This window comes from Thermobia domestica, chromosome 10 (genome assembly GCF_964235325.1).
Source record: "Thermobia domestica chromosome 10, izTheDome1.hap1.1, whole genome shotgun sequence".
Taxonomy (NCBI): domain Eukaryota; kingdom Metazoa; phylum Arthropoda; class Insecta; order Zygentoma; family Lepismatidae; genus Thermobia; species Thermobia domestica.
Genome location: NC_137463.1, coordinates 184,732,538 through 184,751,818, shown reverse-complemented (window position 1 = coordinate 184,751,818; position 19,281 = coordinate 184,732,538). Strand labels below are relative to the sequence as shown.

General features: G+C 36.6%; 1 protein-coding gene across 1 annotated transcript; it reads left to right on the top strand.

The window, feature by feature from the left end:
- Window positions 1-17,636: 17,636 nt before the first annotated feature.
- LOC145661706 (uncharacterized) lies at window positions 17,637-19,037 on the top strand. The gene has a single exon (XM_081727038.1). It carries the CDS (start codon window positions 17,637-17,639, stop codon window positions 19,035-19,037), a length of 1,401 nt encoding a protein of 466 aa, XP_081583164.1.
- Window positions 19,038-19,281: the final 244 nt, after the last annotated feature.

Here is a 19,281-nt window from a genome sequence, read left to right as displayed (position 1 = left end):
CGCACATATTTTCACATGCACCAGCTTCCGATAGGACTATTGGCATCTTGCTACTTTTGTACCTTTCAAATTTTCAGAAAACGCATTCTAACAGATTTTTAGCTGTTCCAGAACCTGTCACACTACTCACCCTTATAGTGTTTGCGGCCCTGTAGGACTTGGTACTTACATCCTATCACTTTAAGCAGCACATATTTTGATTTAGTTTGCTTCGGAGATACCGAATTTGTAATAAAAAATGGGGGTTCACATTTGAAAAATCAAAGTTGGGCCCAGTGAGGCCCACAAAGGGCTGCACATATTTTGACAGGCACGAGCTTCCGATAGTTCTGTTGATATCCTGCAACTTTTGTATCTTTCATATTTTCAAAAAAACGCATTCTATCCGAGATATTTATTCGTTCCGGAACTTTTAGCAAGCACTATATATATATATATATATGTGTGTGTGTGTGTGTGGTGTGTGTGTATGTGTGTGTGTGTCAGATTATTATCTAGGGCATGATCAAAGGGATTGGATAAACCGTAGTTTGTGGCTTTATCCAATGTAAAGTTGGATTGAAGCCCATTTTATCCCGTGTATACCTGAGCGTCAAGAGGGGGACTATATCCCGTATAGCCCCCCTTGGATCAGCCTATAATATATATATATATATATATATATATATATATATATATATATATATATATATATATATGTTGGTGCACTAGTAAGCTCCAAACAGTACAAATTAATTCATTCTTGATTTTAATCTACAGAACAAATGCTTTTTATGAAAGCAAGGGGACTGCTACCCATAGATGGCTAAATGCCGTAAATAAAATTTAAACTTCAAATGGAACTGGGGTGGATCGCAGACAGTGGCTAATTTAACAACACGTTTGATTATAGCGGTGTAATGCCTAATTTAAAAGTCTAGCTGGTATGGCCTGTGGAGCTAAGTGGACAGCACTTGTGACTGTCATTCTGTGGGTCTCATTCGATCTCCGACTAACTGTAAAATTAACTTCAAGGAATTAAACACTATAAATGATCGCGTTTGATACTGAAAGAGATTTATCCTATGAAGGAATTAAAACCAAGACAAAAAAGGCGAAAGACGGACACTGTTTATCCTTAAATGTTAAAATTTGATTTATTCCGATGTCTTTTGCTCTTTCCTTTCCCTCTTTCCTTCTTTTGTTTAGCTTTATATACTTTTTCGATCTCTGCATGATGCGTATTGTTATTTTCGTTTTCTTTGCATTAATTCCTATCTCTTAGAACTTAAAGTGAATGGAATTTCTGCAGATTTATCTTGTGATTGTTTCCCTCGTGAATTACCCCAGTTACACTTCAAGTTTGAATTTTATTTACGACCTTTAGCCATCTACGGCAACAGGCCCCATGTTTTCATTAAAAGCATTTGTTCTTGTTCTGTAGATTAAAATCAAGAATAAATTAATCTATACTCTTACTTACTGTTGTCAACATATTATATATATATATATATATATATATATATATATATATATATATATATATATATATATATATATATATATATATATATATATATATATATATACAGGGACGTACGCAGGGGGGACCTGGGGGTCCGGACCCCCCGAAATTTCGACTTTTTTTAAAATTTAGCTTAATTTTAGGGGCAATTTTAGGAATTTTAATATAAAGTACCTTCATATTTAGTTTGGACCCCCCCCCGAAATAAATTCCTGGGTACGCTACTGTATATATATATATATATATATATATATATATATATATATATATATCGGATTCATTGAGGATTAAAAGAGTTATTTCGGAAATTTTTGAAACGGATCTTGAAGAAAGTCGTCGCAACAGTACTGACATCTGGTAGCGTTGTTACGTAACACACGCAATATAAATAAAGCTTCAAAACCCACCGATCCACTCTGACTCACCGACCCATTCTGCTCAGTCCATTGTAGACAAATTCTTCTGAGGAATGATGAAATTGTCTACGTTTTACTTTTTTTTCAGGGCCTTCCTTTTTCTTCTTTTTTCATTTGTTTCTATTGAAGAAAGAACTTCAGGCAGTTGACCATATTTGCAATTGGTCATATTTATTATTATTACTTTCTTTCTTGCAAATTTTCCTACATTATCTTAGATTAGTGACCGCGGTTTAAGATAGATTATATAAAGTCAAGTACGGTTATGTATGTTTACACTTTCATCTCTTCCTTTTATGATACATTCCTATCTGTTTACGTAGTCCAAAAGTAGGCATACCCTCTGAATTGATCAACTATAACATTCTAGTTTATGAGTTATGTACTTTGACTCTTCTGAGCTCAAGATGTAAGTAAAACACATTAAAACAAATAATATAGAAACTAAGTCTACCTGATGGGTAACAATAAGAAATTATATAAAGTGCAATGAGCTGATCAGTACGATACTGTATACCTATTTTTGGTCCACCCCGTATATTATTAATAATTTATATCTTGCATTTATTAATAACTAGCTGAAATACCCACTATTCGCAAGGGTCAGATAAAATATCTATGTAAACAAACTGAATAACGAAACGATAAAATATCAGTAATTTTCTACTACTTTTACATATTACTCTAAACGCGCCCTGAGACACCCCTGTTTGAAATTTAAAAAGAACGTCTCTGGTCCCCTGGCGATGGGAGTTGTATTTAGAAGTCAACGCCTCTGGAAGAATCGCCATTCATCTCAGCGACCGTGAAAACTAAGGATTTGACACTAATATAGGTCATTTTGGATTATTTTTACATGTTTCGGTATCCCCCGGTGACTCCGGACCGCATACAATGGTAGCTGATTTTGAGTAATCACTAAAGGAAATGTCACCATTGATTTCAGCGACCGTGAAAACTATGGATTTGACACTAATATCGGTCATTTTGGATTACTTTTACGTGTCTCGGTGTCGCCCCCCCGTGACTTCCGGCCCTTAGCCGAATGGGGTGAATGCGCTCCGAGTTTCACCATTGAGCTCAGCGACCACGAAAGCTATGGATTTGACACTTATATCGGTCATTTTAGATAATTGTTACATGTCTCGGTAACCTCCCCCCACATGTGACCCGGGCCAGCATACAATTTCACCTGAATTTGCAGTCATCGCTAATGAAAGTGTCACCATTGATCTCAGCGACCGCGAAAACTATGGATTTGATACTCATATCTGTCATTTTGGATAATTTTTACATCTTGGTAACCCTCACCCTCCACACACACATGTGACCCTCGGTCCGCATACAATGGTAGCTGAATTTGCAAGTCATCGCTTATAAAAGTGTCACCATTGATCTTAGCGACCGCGAAAACTATGTATTTGACACTAATATTGGTCATTTTGGATCACTTTTATATGTTTCGATATTTCATCCCCCCCGGTGACCCCTGGCAAGGAGCCGAATAGCGTGAATTTTTAAGTTTATTGCGAGAGGAGCTTCATTATTGATTTCAGCGACCGCGAGAACTATGAATTCGACACTAATATCGGAAATTTTCTACTACTTTTACATGTCCCGATAAACGCCCCCTGAGACCTTCTAGTTCGAATTTGAGAAAAACGTTTAACTTTGATCTGGAGCGTGGACCAAGGTATTTGTGACTAAAATTTGGTAACTCTTGGTCTATTTGTCTGGTTCCCAAGGCAGTTCCGGTAAAAGCCCCCCTGAGACCCCCTGGTTCGAAATTTGAAAAAAACGGCTTCGTCTTGATCTGGCGCCTGGGCTAGGTACCCCTGACCAAAATTTGGTGACTCTCGGTCACTCGTCTGGTTCCCAGGCCGCACACAGACAGACAGACAGACATACAGACAAACACACAAACAAACTCTTTATTTTATTTATATTAGATAAAGAATTAATATACTGAATATCAGCTCTCCAACTTGAACGGCTTGCGAGATACTAAATTTTTCGCAAAAATTCGGACCCTCTTAGAATATGTAATATAATGAAACCGATACACGTATAACTTCCTATTTGAGATTGAGGCCTAAGTATATACCAAAAATCATTTCATTTGACTTTGCAATTTGGATATGATGATCATGCACACATAGTTACATTCAATTTTTTATATAATAATTCATATATTATACTACACATGATTCAAACATTTTTCCCAGTAGTTAGCTCCTCTAAGAAATCACAGGCTGCGTCTCAAATAAGTCCTATTGCTATTATTACAATTGCAAATATCAGTATCTAAAATTGCCTGAAGTTCTTTTGTCAATAGAAACAAATGAAAAGAAAAGGATGCCTTGAAAGTAGACAAATTCACCAGTGTTCAGAAGCTGTCTACAATGCACTGAGCAGAATGAGTGTGTGGGTCGTAATACGTTGTTAAAGTCAGAGTGGGTCCTGGTGGGTGGGGGGTTGCAGTGGGTCACGTTCTGTTGACCCGCCGGCCCCCGACCCGCTCCATCTCTGAACTGTACATACGGATAAAACAATCATATATATGTATGTTAACCTTCTGGATTTTACTGAACTTTCACTAATTTAAGATAATTTACAAAAATGCAAGAAAGCAATTATTAATAACATATATAAAAAATATAGAAATGTATTTTGAAGGAAAAAGTAATTGGTGTTTTCGAAACTCCAACACGAGTTGCGCACTCAATAAGCAGGCACCTTACCGACTTATCCACGGTACAACGTGCAACTTTTCGTTTCGAAGCTTTATTTCTAATATGAGTGTTACGTAACACCGGTACCAGATGTCAGTAGTGGTACGTTCACCGTCTTGAAGACCCATTTCGCAGTTACGAAATCACTCTTTTAACCCCCATTAATCCGATTTTTATATACCTATCTCTCTCTCTCTCTCTGTCTCTGTCTCTGTCTCTCTCTCTCTCTCTCTCTCTCTCTCTCTCTATATATATATATATATATATATATATATATATATATATATATATATATATATATATTGACAACAGTAAGTAAGAGTATAGATTAAGTTATTCTTGATTTTAATCTATAGAACAAATGCTTTTAATGAAAACATGGGGCCTGTTGCCATAGATGGCTAAAGGCCGTAAATAAAATTCAAACTTCAAGAGTAACTGGGGTAACTCGCGGCAATGGCTGATTTAAGACGTTTGATAACAGCGCGGGTAATGGCTGGTTTATAAAAGTAGTCGCTAAAGCCTGTGTAGGTAAGTGGTTACAGCGTCTGACTGTCATTCTAGGGGTCCGGGGTTCGAGTCTCGCCCTGGACTGAGTTAACTTTTTTGAAGGAATGAAACACTATAAATGATGTTCGCGTTTGATACTGAATGAGATTTATCCTATGAAGGGAGAAAAACCAGGACGGATACAGGGGCAGGAGGAAGGACGGACACTGTTTATCCTTAAGTGTTAAAATTTAATTTATTCCCATGTCTTTTGCTCTTTCCTTTCCCTCTTTCCTTCTTTTCTCATTTTGTTTAGCTTTCCATACTTTTTCGGTCTCTGCATGATGCGTATTATTCTTTTCGTTTCCTTTGCATTAATTCCTATCTCTTAGATCTTAAAGTGAATGGATTTTCTGCAGATTTATCTCGTGGTTGTTTTTCTAAGTGATGCTCTCAGATAGTAATACTTTTTCCTCCTAATGGAGGAATATCCTGGCATGTTATGTTTTCGGGCACGTATTTGGTGTCATGTTCGTTGTCCAACTATCAGACATCGAGTGAAACTATTCTGCTACTGGAAAAAGCTATCATTTCTTATGTATTCAACCTCCAGTTTCTACTGTCGCTGACTGTACAATAGAAGCTTCTGCCCATGTGTGAAACACATTTTCCTTACATTTAGTAAAGTGTCCTATGCATTCTCCGTCTTATATTGTATAATCAAGTAATATTTTATTCGAATTTCCTGTTTAATAATATGTTTCCAGGCGATACAAAATAAATCTTTCCCACGAAAAATTCGTTAATATGATATCACCACTTATGTTCTATTATTTTCCAAATATACTCCATGAACTTATAATCAATTATAATAAAATACATAAACGTATAATAATAAAATATAAAATTATATATTTGTCTTATTATTGATATTGGCAATATCTTCCACACATAATATACAAACTCAAATTCAAGATAATAATCTTTTACTCACAATAAGGTTACTTTTAACGTACTTTCGTACATTTTTCTTGTACATTTTACACCATATCAGTATATTTCCCAAATTCTTTCTCTAGTAAATTTTAACTAAGTCTATATTCAAAGTCACATACAAAATCTCGGAAACGTTCAATAAAGTTCCATGTAGTCACAAACAGATGTGCATGCTTTTTTTTCTATAAATTGATAATTCTTTACAACTTCAACTTTTGTTATGACATCTATAGCTTGACGCTCAAGCGATTCTGTATCCAACATCAAACAACCATGTTTTAGCTGTCCACCTTCCATAAAACTGCAGGCAATACAGATACATACATCATCTGGTTTTCAGTATATTATACACTCTTTTATACAATCCAATGATGTACGTTCAACAGTACATTCACATGGTAACTTCAAAAATTCTTCTAACCTTTAATTCTGCACCAGGGAATTAATCACTGTTGATGAAGGTGTAGGGGGATATTCTTTTTCATGATCCGCGCACAATACATCAAGTGACAGAGTAACTTGTGTTTCCAGTGGCGGAGGTTGCGGGCTCACCACCGGTTGGGATGTCCCAATAAAGACGTCAATACATCCGGGATAACTTCTGTTTCCAGTGGCGGAGGTTGCGGGCACACCTCCGGTGGGATTAAAAATATGTCCCCTGCAAAGATGACGACTCTGTAAAATCACTTTCACCTCTTATGCTAAGATCCAAAGGTTTCAGAGAATCCATGTTTTAAAACCAATCTATAACTACTTTACCCTAAAAACACCACTATATTTCAAACAGTAAACAATTCACGAAACGGGTTTTATTCTCCAGTGTTTTTATTGATTATATCAGTTTCTATTTGCTTCAGCACCTAAAAAAAGAACGAAAAGAAAAAATGCAATTAGTTACTTACCGTATTACGACTTTTCAAATTACAAAAACAAAATATGATATTCAAAGTAGCACTAACCTTCCCAACCATATTGGCTTTCCATGTGAGAGACACAAATTCGATTTCCGGTGCGGATACTGCTGACTTCCTGTTCAATATAAGTTTGTTCATACACAGTAAAGTTTATAACATTTATAAGTGAAAACACTACAAACAAAAGATTTAGCGTACGGTTCTCCATGTGGGGGAATCCTGGTTCGCTTCTCGGTGCAATGAACAATCTAGATTCCCTGTAGCCTCCACATTACAATACACTATACCTTAGTTAATTTATAATTATATATAAGAGCACCGAATAATATGGTTTTCAATGTTGGAAAATCCGCAATCAATCCCCGGTTAAACAAACCCTTCCTTTCCCTTCTACTCCCGACAATTACGAGTGTTTTACAAGTATTTCGTTTACCAATATCACTTCCAATATAAAAAGAAAAATGAACATGTATAAAACAAAATGGAAATACTACAAAGTTAGTACCTACCAATAGTTTTTTCTTCAAGTGCTTCTACCTGACGATTTTCTTCTTCCAACACTATGCTTGCGCTTCTTATCTCGTATACGTTGTACGGATCATCCCAATGAGTCGGTATTTATGTAACTCTAATAACCTTGAGAGTAAACTCGAAACTTCAAGAACCTCCTTTCCCCCATTCCAACGATAATAACCTGAGAGCAGCCTCGAAACTTCCAGAATCTTCTTTCCCCATTCCGAAAATCAACATCCGTGTTAAATGTCATGCATATAAATGTAACAACAATATATTAATTACTTGTACATGTGTGATCTGTAAATTTCATTTCTAAAGGCAAGTTATATCCTGCTCGTCAAATAGCATTTCACAAGAGACAAAAAGCGGAAAACATTCATTACACATCATATTCTCTTTCCCTATTAAACTTCCGTAAGCTTTGTAATTCATAGCTGCATATATTATCATATATCTTCTGTGGCACTTACATATACTAAGTAATCAATTAATATGCGCAGAAAGAAAGCATCAATTGTTGAAACTGTCATACTATAGAAGACCGCCCGTGAATATAACTACAACATATGATCAAATTTAGCATTAAGAACTGTCAAATGTACGTAGAGAATCTCCACTGAATATGTAATTAAAAGCTATTAATCATTGTAGAGAAGATGCTCCATGACTACTTGTATCCGGCACATGAATTATCCGATGTCACCATGTATAGAGGCTCTTATTCCAGCACTAAAAGTTTACTAAAGTTATGGGAAGAAGGTTATCCAGTTCTGAAATTGTAATGGTGTCTGTGTAGTCACATAAACGAATCTATGCATAGAGAATAAATTTCATTCACACATAAGGTATCGTTATTGAAAAAAAATATTTTTATTTTAACACCGGGAAGCATCACATTTCCTTTTAGAATAGAATAAATCCTGGTTAAGAGTGAATATCCTTAGATTTTAAGCCTTATACTCGTAAGGATAAAAACTCATTACACGACTTTAAGTGTTTCAGAGGAATGTATAAAGTTCCCGCTCTTCTCTCTGTCCTAAGTTTGATATATATATATATGTATGCCACATGCTCTTTCCTGCACATATACGATATAATGTCTACTTTGTAGAGACAATCCAACGGCTCTCTTTTACCGCCCTACCTGGCAACACAACCATGGCAGTCAGAATGGCTGTGAAAATTTCCATCAAAAAAAGAAATGTTCATTAGTGTGCTTAAATCTGCAGCATAGAGAACGCTGTGCTTCAAGAAGAATTCAAAATGAAATCTTTCAGTTTTACGTCCCACGATAATACCGTGTGCGCTAAAGGAGACGGTGATGATGAGAAATGAATGAAATGGTGGAATGAATAAAGTGGGAGGAAACCCATGCACACGGTGTTTGTCCGCCACTAAAGCTCACTTGGCGCGAATTGTGTTCCTGGTTCAATCTTAGCTCGTGCCAAGTAGACTTTGTGGTCTACAAACACCATGTGCGTGGGTTTCCTTAGGGTTCTCCCGTTTCCTCCCACTAAGAAAAGATGGTAAAGAAAGCGATAGTCATTTCTCATTGGAGTTATGATCCGATTAAATAAATAAACATAAGCAAAACAGATTTATACTCTTGCTATGCGCATGGAAATTTAAAGTAGAAGGTATACTCTAAGACGAAGCAGAAGGTGTATAGCGTATACTGCCGTATACCTTCGACTACAGCCCTGTACATGTAATGGGAAACCATGGCAACTTCGGCTGGAGAAACTTTTGTGGCGCCTTAAGCACGTGCTGATTTTACATAATGGTTAAGCACGAGACCGCAGCGCATTTGATTTTCAAAATTGTCGGACGCAGTTGTATGGACCACAACAACTCTTAAGTAGTGCAGGCACTGGCTTTTCAAGAGCCACAGTACATTTATGAAAAGTGTTCTGTGAGTGGGAAAATTCGAACAAAGCCACCGCCGTTATGGTCGACTGTCAAGATGCACGATGGATTGATGAAAGAAGTCGCTATCGGCTACCTTGGATGGTACACTCCGCATCAAAAAAATTGCGACACCTAACGCCTTGCAGTTAGGCCACCCAATATACCCCTTCTTATCCCATAATTGTGTCTGGTAAAAACATCCCCTCTCACTCCTCCTTTCCTCTCTCCCATACTAAAATCAGCAAAAAAGATGAGTGCAATTCTCATTTCAAAATATACATATATTGGTATACACAAAATGAAACAATCAAACCGAGACGAAACAAGATTCATAAGATAATGTAGGGAGAGACTTAAACACACACAGAATGAACAGTTGAAAGCGATGTATGCCTTTTAGATAGACATACAGAACTGAGATAGAGAGAGGAAAGGGGAGAGAAGAAGAAGAAGAAAAACTGAACACAGATAAAAATAAGGAATTTAAAAGTATTTTAAAAAAGAACCTAACATTATAAAGTTCCGTTTCCAGACATCCAACAGGAATATATAAGTAAGTTTAGATTATATATTTCTTCAGGACTATTCGAATACATAGAAAATACAGGAAACAATCATTAAGTCACTTTTAAAATGAATACCAAAGTTGGAGGTCAAATTAAATACTCAATTTCCTGTGAAATTGTAGAGCTCTGAAACATATAGAATAATGTCAGTAGTTTAACACACGTGATTTGTTTCACGTGTTTCGGTAGCAAATTTGGTGGTGTTCATTGAACGTACTGATACGAAATACATTATAATAAACCCAGTAATACCTCCATTCCGGACTACTAATACAAACTCAACAAAAATAAAAAAGGAAAAAAAGAAGGAAACAAAGAAAAGGATAAATGAATGAGTGATATTTTACTGCGAATATCTATTAGAAAGAGTCAATATTAGAAGTCCAAACTGTATCATAATGAAAAGTTACAAATTTTGAAAACAAAAATTAGATGTTCTTTATAAACGTAACAGACCTTGCAGCTTTCACATTGAAAACGTGAATAAAATACATTGAATTATAGGATGGAAACGAACTTTTTGTCAAACTAATATAAATAAAATCTTCTCTTGAATCAGCAGAAAAGGGACCATTTTCTAGTCATCTCTGAAGATTTATCTGTTCTGAACATCCAGTCTGGATTTCACCTATTGTGAATATAACTTTCTAATTCGAACAGATAGAATGAACGCGCCAGAGCTTAAGTGGACCATTGCATCAGTTGGGTGATGTGGATTGGTTATGGACCGACATTGCGTCGAAGATTCGAACCCGTACTGACCCAGTGATTCGATTGAGACACAGTAACCTGGAGGACAAAAAAAAATTTACGAGAGAAAGAAGCAATAAGAGAGAGAGAGAGAGAGAAGTAATAAATAGGAGACGAAGATAAAGATGACTAGGCACAGAGAGAAAGACGAATTTATAATTGAACACTACTTATCATTATACTGTATGACAAGGAACTCATACACTCTTTACTCGTATTCTCACAAGTAATGTTTTGTAAGTTCTCCAACGGGAGATCAATCTCTGTTTGTAGCCATTATTTTATGAGAAAAAGAATTTACTTGATGGGGAATCGAACCGAGATCTTCCAGTTGCAAATCCAGCACGCTACCGCTACTCCACAGATTACTGTACCCAAAAATTGTTTAACAAATGGTTTAGTGTTTCTTTCTAAGACCAATAATATGAAAAGTGGATACTTCAGATCATTGAATGGGTTCGATCCGTCCTAGTAATTCCTGTAAATGTTGTTTGCTCATCCCCAACCAACATTCGTAAATTGTCTCCATCGTGATACAGGTGTGTGCATCCTCCTCCTTAACGATTCCTCATTTACTATGAAAAGTCAATCTTCGATTCCTCATGATCGCTTTGTGAAAAAACAGAGGTTGGCCTGAAGAAGGTTTGAACCTATGTTGCCTAGCTGCACTACTAATGAGTCCCACACGTTACCCTTACGCAATCTTGGCAGCTCAAAACATAAGCCAAATATTACCAAGTTCAGCCGTGATGTTTGGAACGAACTAGTTTCTTTCTGTAATGCTATTTACACCACAGTACACGCCGAAATTCATTTATTCGATGACCTGGAGACAAGATAGTGCCCACTAATAAACTAAATAACATACAATCCAGGAAAAATTTCAGAAATAATAACAAGTTACGCATTAATTTCCCAGTGCATATTCAAAAGTACACTCATAATAATAATAATAATAATAATAATAATAATAATAATAATAATAATAATAATAATAATAATAATAATAATAATAATAATAAAATCATAGCCATACCTTTATCAGAATTTCAGGCTTAGTCAATAAACGAATTCAACGTGGTCTCTATTCGAAGCTCTATTTAATCGAATCCGATAGAAATGCAAAGAGAAACTTCGAGAACAGGTAAAAGAAAAATGTTACCTTGGTGGGATTAGAAGTAACTTTTAGGAGTTCTTTACAATTTACAACCAAATGCCTTAGACAGTTTTTTCTTTTCTTTAACTTTACTGATTCACCGAACGTATCTGAGTAACTTGCCTCTATTTTCTACTCGGCTATATACGTTTTCAATCATTTCCGTTAATCTTGAACGACAGGAACACGAATACAAAAACGTCTAAGAGAATTAAAATTCCAAACTCCCCCACCGGGAATCGAACCCGGGGCCCCATACACCTTAGGCACACGTGCTAGCCACTAGACCGGGGGGAAAGCAAGTGAAATGCATTTTATAGTATCTGAAGTTTACACCTATTTCAACCTGCTGTAATAATGTTTACCGTATTTGTTACTTTGAGGAATGATATATGTTATTCATATAGGTTCCATTACATATTCGTCCGTAAATATTATATAAATTATGAGAATTATTCATGATCTTCCATGGAAATTCACTGGCGCATGCACAGTAGACAGACAGTGTAATTGAAAGGTGAGTTTAACAGATATTATATATTTCGCCGACATTATTTAATAGCTATGTAGAAGAGATAGCAAAAATGAGTTTTCATAATGAAGATGGAATTTCGGTAGGAGATAGAATGATGAGGTGCATGCGGTTTGGGGTTGATATCATTGTTGTTGCAGAATCTAAAAAGAAAATTAATAAAATGTAGAAAACTTGAGAAAGGCTTCTGAAGAATATGGGATGAAAATAAATGTTAGAAAGACAAAATCCATGGTGATTGAAACGAAGCGATCGGTGTCAAATATAGAAGTAGGAGCGGAAAAAACAAACAGGTTGCTAGTTTTTGATGTCTGAGTAGTATTATTAGTGATATGACATGCGAACGTGAAATAAAAGCAAGGATAGAAATGGCGAAAGAAGCCTTTAGGATGAAGAAAATACTAGTTTGTGGGGCCTTAGAGTTGAAAAAAAGACTCATAAAATGCTTCGTCTACTGTATTTTACTGTATTTATAGGACAGGAACATGGACATTACGCAGAAATGATGAGAAACAATTGGAGGCTTTCGAAATATGTGCGTGGAGAAGAATGGAGAGAAATAGCTGGGTCGAGAGTAAAACGAATGAGAGGGTTGGAAATGGAAGGAGAAAAATATTATTAAGAAGAGGAAGAGAAACTGGTTGGAATATTGGTTATGAAGGAACTGTATCATGAGGGATGTGCTACAGGGTATGGTGGCAGGGAAGAGAGGGAAGGGACGAATTAGACTATATAGAAACATAGTTAGGCTATTGGCGATATCAAAACAAAAAAATCGTATGAGAAGATGGAGAGGTTAACAGAAGATTGTGGAACATGGCAGCTTCTCAGCTGCGGTAAGTGACCCGCTGGTAATGGCGGAATACTTCTGATATAATGATGCTGATGATGCACAGTAAAAACAGAAAGATCCACTTTACTGTCATTGCTAATACGAACCACAATGCAAATTTCTACAAGTTGTTAAAATGCCTTGCTCTGAAGGCTGTAGAGAACTATCTGTTAGTCTGCGAGGAAAAATTATAGTCGAGTAAAAGTGGAACAAACTCTTTCAGATCGCTTGGGTTTTGGGCTGTGACGAAAAAGCAGTGAAGAAATTGATTTAGCGGTATGAGAAATAATAATAATAATAATAATAATAATAATAATAATAATAATAATAATAATAATAATAATAATAATAATAATAATAATAATAATAATAATTTATTTCAAAATTCACTTCTGCCAGCAGATTTCGTCCCCTTACTCCCACTTCATGCTTACTCAGGAGGAAGCTGCGCGTCTCCAGGTTGGGAACCACTACTTTCCTTTAAGGAATTCTGATAGCCTGTTAGAAATTTGCATTCTGACTAATATCAGTAAACTGCATTCTTCTGTTTCTACTGCGCATGCACCAGTGAATTTCCATGCAAGATCATGATTAATTCTGATAATTTATATAATATTTACGGACGAATATGTAATAGAACCTATATGAATAACATATATCATTACTCAAAGTAACGAATACTGTAAACATTATTACAGCAGGATGAAATAGGTGTAAACTTCAGATATTACAAATGCTTTCCCCGCTGGTCTAGTGGCTAGCATACTGTCTTTGGGTGTTGAAGTGTGTAGACGTGTCTTCGCTCTGTGCTAGAAGCCTTGACGTGTTTACCTTCAGCGTTGCTTTCCTTAGCAATCAAGTTTGCTGTCTTTTTTTCTTTTCTTGTTGTGTTTGTCTTCGTGACTGATTTAGTTGAATACATCATGTCGTTAAAAAGGGTAAATACCTTAAAATATGATTTTGGTGGTGTTTCGGAGCGACCAAGTAGCTTGACCTTGCATCAGTGGCTCAGTGATAATTTCCGATTTTCTGTTGATGATGTATTAAGCATAGAAATGGACGTTTATCGTAATTTTTGTTTGTGAAACTTCGTACGGAAGATTTATGTGAAAATGTTTTGCGTAATTCTGATGGAACTGTGTATTATAGTGATACAAATGGAAAACACACAATTCCAGTTTCGTGGGCTGATGTTCAAATTGTGACTGTTAAGTTGTTATGTACTCCAATGGAACTTGCAGATTCAGACATTCGTAAAGTACTTAGTGACTATGGTGTCATATCTAACATCTCTGATGAAATGTATTCTGTCGAACATGTGTACCCAATACGAACGGGACGTAAGCTAATACGTATGGAAGTTAAAAAACCTATTCCATCTTTTGTAGTTATTCAAGGGCAAATGTTTTGTGTAACCTACCCTAATCAGATACGGACATGTCTCAGGTGTAATGGTGCACATATGTATTCCAATTGTCCTCTTCGCGTACCCAGTGATCCTAACAGTTATGCTGGAAAAGTGGCTCCTACAATTAAAAATAGTGATCCTTCAGCTACTCTTATGCCTAAATTTGATAGCATTCCAGTTCCATCTCGCAACAGGAAGAAGGCATCAAATATAGTTTCTTGCCCACCTGACCCCAGTATGCCTACCTTTGACGAAAATAATTTTCCAGTACTATCAAGTTCCGTGTGTGAGACAAACAACACGAATTTTCTTTCGTCAGGAGTTCAAATAAATACATCTAATGGTATTCTTACTGAGGAGCCAGTTAAATGTGATCATGATCCTCAGCTACCGTTATCTCCCGTACCACAGGTACACATTTCAACGGAAGTCCCTCCATCTCATTCTGCACATGACATGGCGACTATACCTAGTGAGCAAGAAGTTTCTTCTGATAAGTTGTATTCTACAGAAAGTGATGGTAAGGTTTGCAGTTTCCCTGGTTCCCAAGAGCGGAATGACTTGCCTGATAACAATGCAACTGATCACACCATGTCTACTCAGTCTAGTGACATACAGGTTGATTCTCCTATCACAGACTTAAGTGCAATTACCGAAGAAACCCGTACTCGTCGCAAAGGTACAAAAAGGAACGAATTGAGCCAAAAGTTGTTCAAAAAGTCTGAAACTGACGTAAATATTTCTAGCATGTCTAAAGGAGGTGCTGCTATGCTGTAATTCTTTCTCTTGTAAGTTGTATTTTTATTGGGTTAAGTTTACACTGGGTTCAGCTATGTTAGTTTCTTTTTTATTAATTAGGTCAAGTTTACTCTATGCTATTTAGATGTTCTAAATTTTGTTTAATTACTTCCTATGTTAGTTGCTATGCTATTTTTGCTATTTTATTTCAAGAACTTTATTTTTTATTGGTCTTTGTGTGTATTTGCCAATGTGATGTTGCTTAAAATAGCTACAATTAATATTAACAATTTACAAAGCCCCGTCAAGAAATTTGCACTCTGTGATTTTCTACGAAGTGAAGGAATTGATCTTGCTTTTTTCCAAGAAGTTTGTGTACCGGACCTGAATCTAAGTCCATCATACATAGTCGAAAATAATTTTAACAATAGTGGTACAGGTACAGCAATTGCTTTCAGATCTTCCACTCGTTTCTCTTCTCCTGTGTGTCACCCGTCTGGTCGCATACTAAGTGGTAAACTAGGAGATATCAATCTTGTCAACCTTTATGCTCCGAGTGGCTCACATGCTCGAACCGCTCGAAATTCCTTCTTTTCCCAGGATGTAGCTCTTACACTAGGACCTAATGTTGATAGATTAATTATGGCAGGGAATTATAATTGCGTTTTACGGCCTGAAGATCAAACCCCAGGCTTTAATTTCAGTCATGCCCTCCAGGAATTAGTGACTGGACTTCATTTACAAGATACATGGATATGTCTGAGGCCACAGGCACGTGATTATACGTACCTATCGTATCAAAGTGCATCACGCCTTGACCGTATATATGTCTCCCCACCAACGGTGCCGTGTATTAAACAAGTTGAAATTGTGCATACTTCCTTTTCTGATCACTCTGCTTATGTTGTAACTTTTTCTTTAAATAATCTAACTGTTGAACGAGGTAGAGGTTACTGGCAGTTAAATATATCGTTATTGGAAGACGAACACTTTTGTGCTGAATTTCAATCAAAATGGCAATACTGGCTTAGGCAGAGGAAATATTTTCCCACTGTTACAGAGTGGTGGCATACTTATTCAAACCACGATTTGCGAGTTTCTGCCGTTGGTACTCCTCCGAAAAGTCTCGCGATCTTCACAAATTGCTTTACTTTTATAACAGATGCTTACGAGAAGCTCGATGTGTTGCTGTTTCTGATTTGTTCATGTTACCTCAGGTTAAACGTTATCAAGCATTGCTTTTAAATTTGAATCGCCGACGTGTAGGTGGACTCAAGATTAGAAGCAAGGTTCCCCTAGTAGATGCTGATGAAGAACCATCATTATATCATGTACTTCGTGAAATGAAACGAGGCCAAGGCAAATAGATCCATCACATTCGTGATGAGGAGGGGCAACTTCATGAAGATCTTGCCTCCATTAAAAGTGCATTTTTCTTGTATTACAAGGACCTTTATGGTCTTTCTGAAGTTAATACAATGCCTGAGAAATCTTTCACACCACCGTCTTGTGTTCTTGATGATACAGCACGACAATTTCTAGTGCGCCCATTTACTATTGAAGATGTACAACAAGCAGTCATGGCAGCTCCTAAAGGAAAATCTCCAGGACTAGATGGAATACCTGGCGAATGGTATATTAAATTTTTCCCCTCGTTGGTGAGTTACTAACTTCTCTAATTAACGAATATTTCAGCGACAATCCACAGAAACTGTATCGTACTCCTGGTGTTACAGTGTTTATACCCAAACAAGCACATCCTACAAATGTTACTCACTATCGACCCATAACTCTTCTCAATTGCGATTACAAATTACTTGCTCGTTGTTTGAACAATAGACTCCTTCCATTTATTGAAATCCTTGCTGGACCATTTCAGTATGCCCGAGGAGGTGATAAGAAAATTTACCACGTGCTACAAACTCTGAGTGATGTTATTGCGAATTACCAGTCTCACAATACTAATCATGCCTTGCTTGCCTTAGATTTCAACCAGGCATTTGATCGTGTAAATCACAATTATTTGTGGTCTTTGTTGCACCATATGGGAGTAGACGACTTATTTATCCGTTAGATTCGAGTTTTGTATGATGCTGCTCAGTCAAAACTAAAAGTCAATGGGTTTCTAACCACACCTATTGCCATAAAACGTAGTGTGAGGCAAGGCTGTCCATTAAGTATGAGTCTCTTCATAATTTCTATATGTCCTTTGCTATACAGCATCAATCAACGTATCCAGGGTCTTCATATCTGCACTGTTTCTGTCAAAGTGTGTAGTTTTGCTGATGACGTAACTGTATTTCTTCGGGACCCACAGGATTTAGAACTAGTTGAAGATTGTGTTCAAAAGTACTGTGATCATTCAGGCGCACTTCTTAATCGAGCGAAAACTAAACTCATGCCCTTAGGGAATGGTTCTACAAATTCATATGACCATTTCCCGAAAGTGGTGCCAGTTCTCAAAGTATTGGGCATTTATTTTTCCTGCAACTTGCATGAGAGCATTTCTAAAAATTTTGAAGATGTTTTCTTGAGGGTCAGATCTGTTTTACATCAGCACCAATATCGTCAACTTTCGTTGATATCTCGTGTGTATTTTGTGAACACTTATGCTTTTTCTAAGCTGTGGTACATATGTCAAATTTTGCCTATGCCTAAACTTTATGTTCACAAATTTACAAGCATCGGTAACTGGTTTTTGTGGGCAGGTATGATTTTTCGAGTGCGCTATCCAGCTACCTGTTTGCCCTATCATGCAGGAGGACTGAACTTGATACATGTTGAAAGTAAAATAAAAGCTTTATTCTACTACAGAGGATTCCAAAATATACAAGGTATTGGAGACCAACTCAGCAATACATTACTTTCATCTCTAGTTGATACCAATGATGGAACATTACCAGTGTGTTTGCCTCTCATTCCTCCCGACTTTTGGTATTTTACGGACGTTATATGTACTTACTTTTACTTGTCTGCCAGTGGCACCCAACATATTCCTAAAAGTGTCAAACTTCTGTATACGTTGCTATTACAACAACAAAACAGCCACTGTCATCGCATAACTTTCAACTTACCTAATACGAATTGGACGCAGATATGGAGGAACATTTCCTTGAATTTTCTATCAACCTCAGCTCGTTCGTTATGGTACAGGGTTGTTAACAACATCATAGACACTAAGGGAAAACGACATCATCTCCAGATTACAGACGACAATCGATGTGATCTCTGCGGAAAAGTGGATACGTTGGAACATCACCTCACGCTTTGCAACAGATCAAAACCAGTTTGGAAAATGTATTGTGAAATGATTCAATATCTGTGTAAAATCAGCTCTGGCTGTATCACTGTTGAAATGCTTACGTTACCTGCTTTTAAACACTTTCCACAACAGAAACATCATTCCGTCGTTTGGCTTAGTGCAAACACCATTGAATATATTCTGTCTCCTCGTTCTCCTCAAGCACATCACACGTACAAGGACTTCTTGTGTCTAAAATATGGTAAATTTCCCCCACCAAGGAAGAAAACATTATTTGCCAATTACCTTCATTATCTCTTCTATGGTCACTCTGTGTAATTATAATGTAACGGTTTTCCTTATACACATTTTTCTGTATAAGTAATTACAATTGTAAATTATATAACTTTCTCACTGTAACTCGAAAATAATGTAAATAAAACAAAGTGGTTAAAAAAAGTGGCTAGCACGTGTGCCTAAGGTGTATGGGGTCCCGGGTTCGATTCCCGGTGGGGGAGTTTGGAATTTTAATTCTCTTAGATGTTTTTGTATTCGTGTTCCTGTCGTTCAAGATTAACGGAAA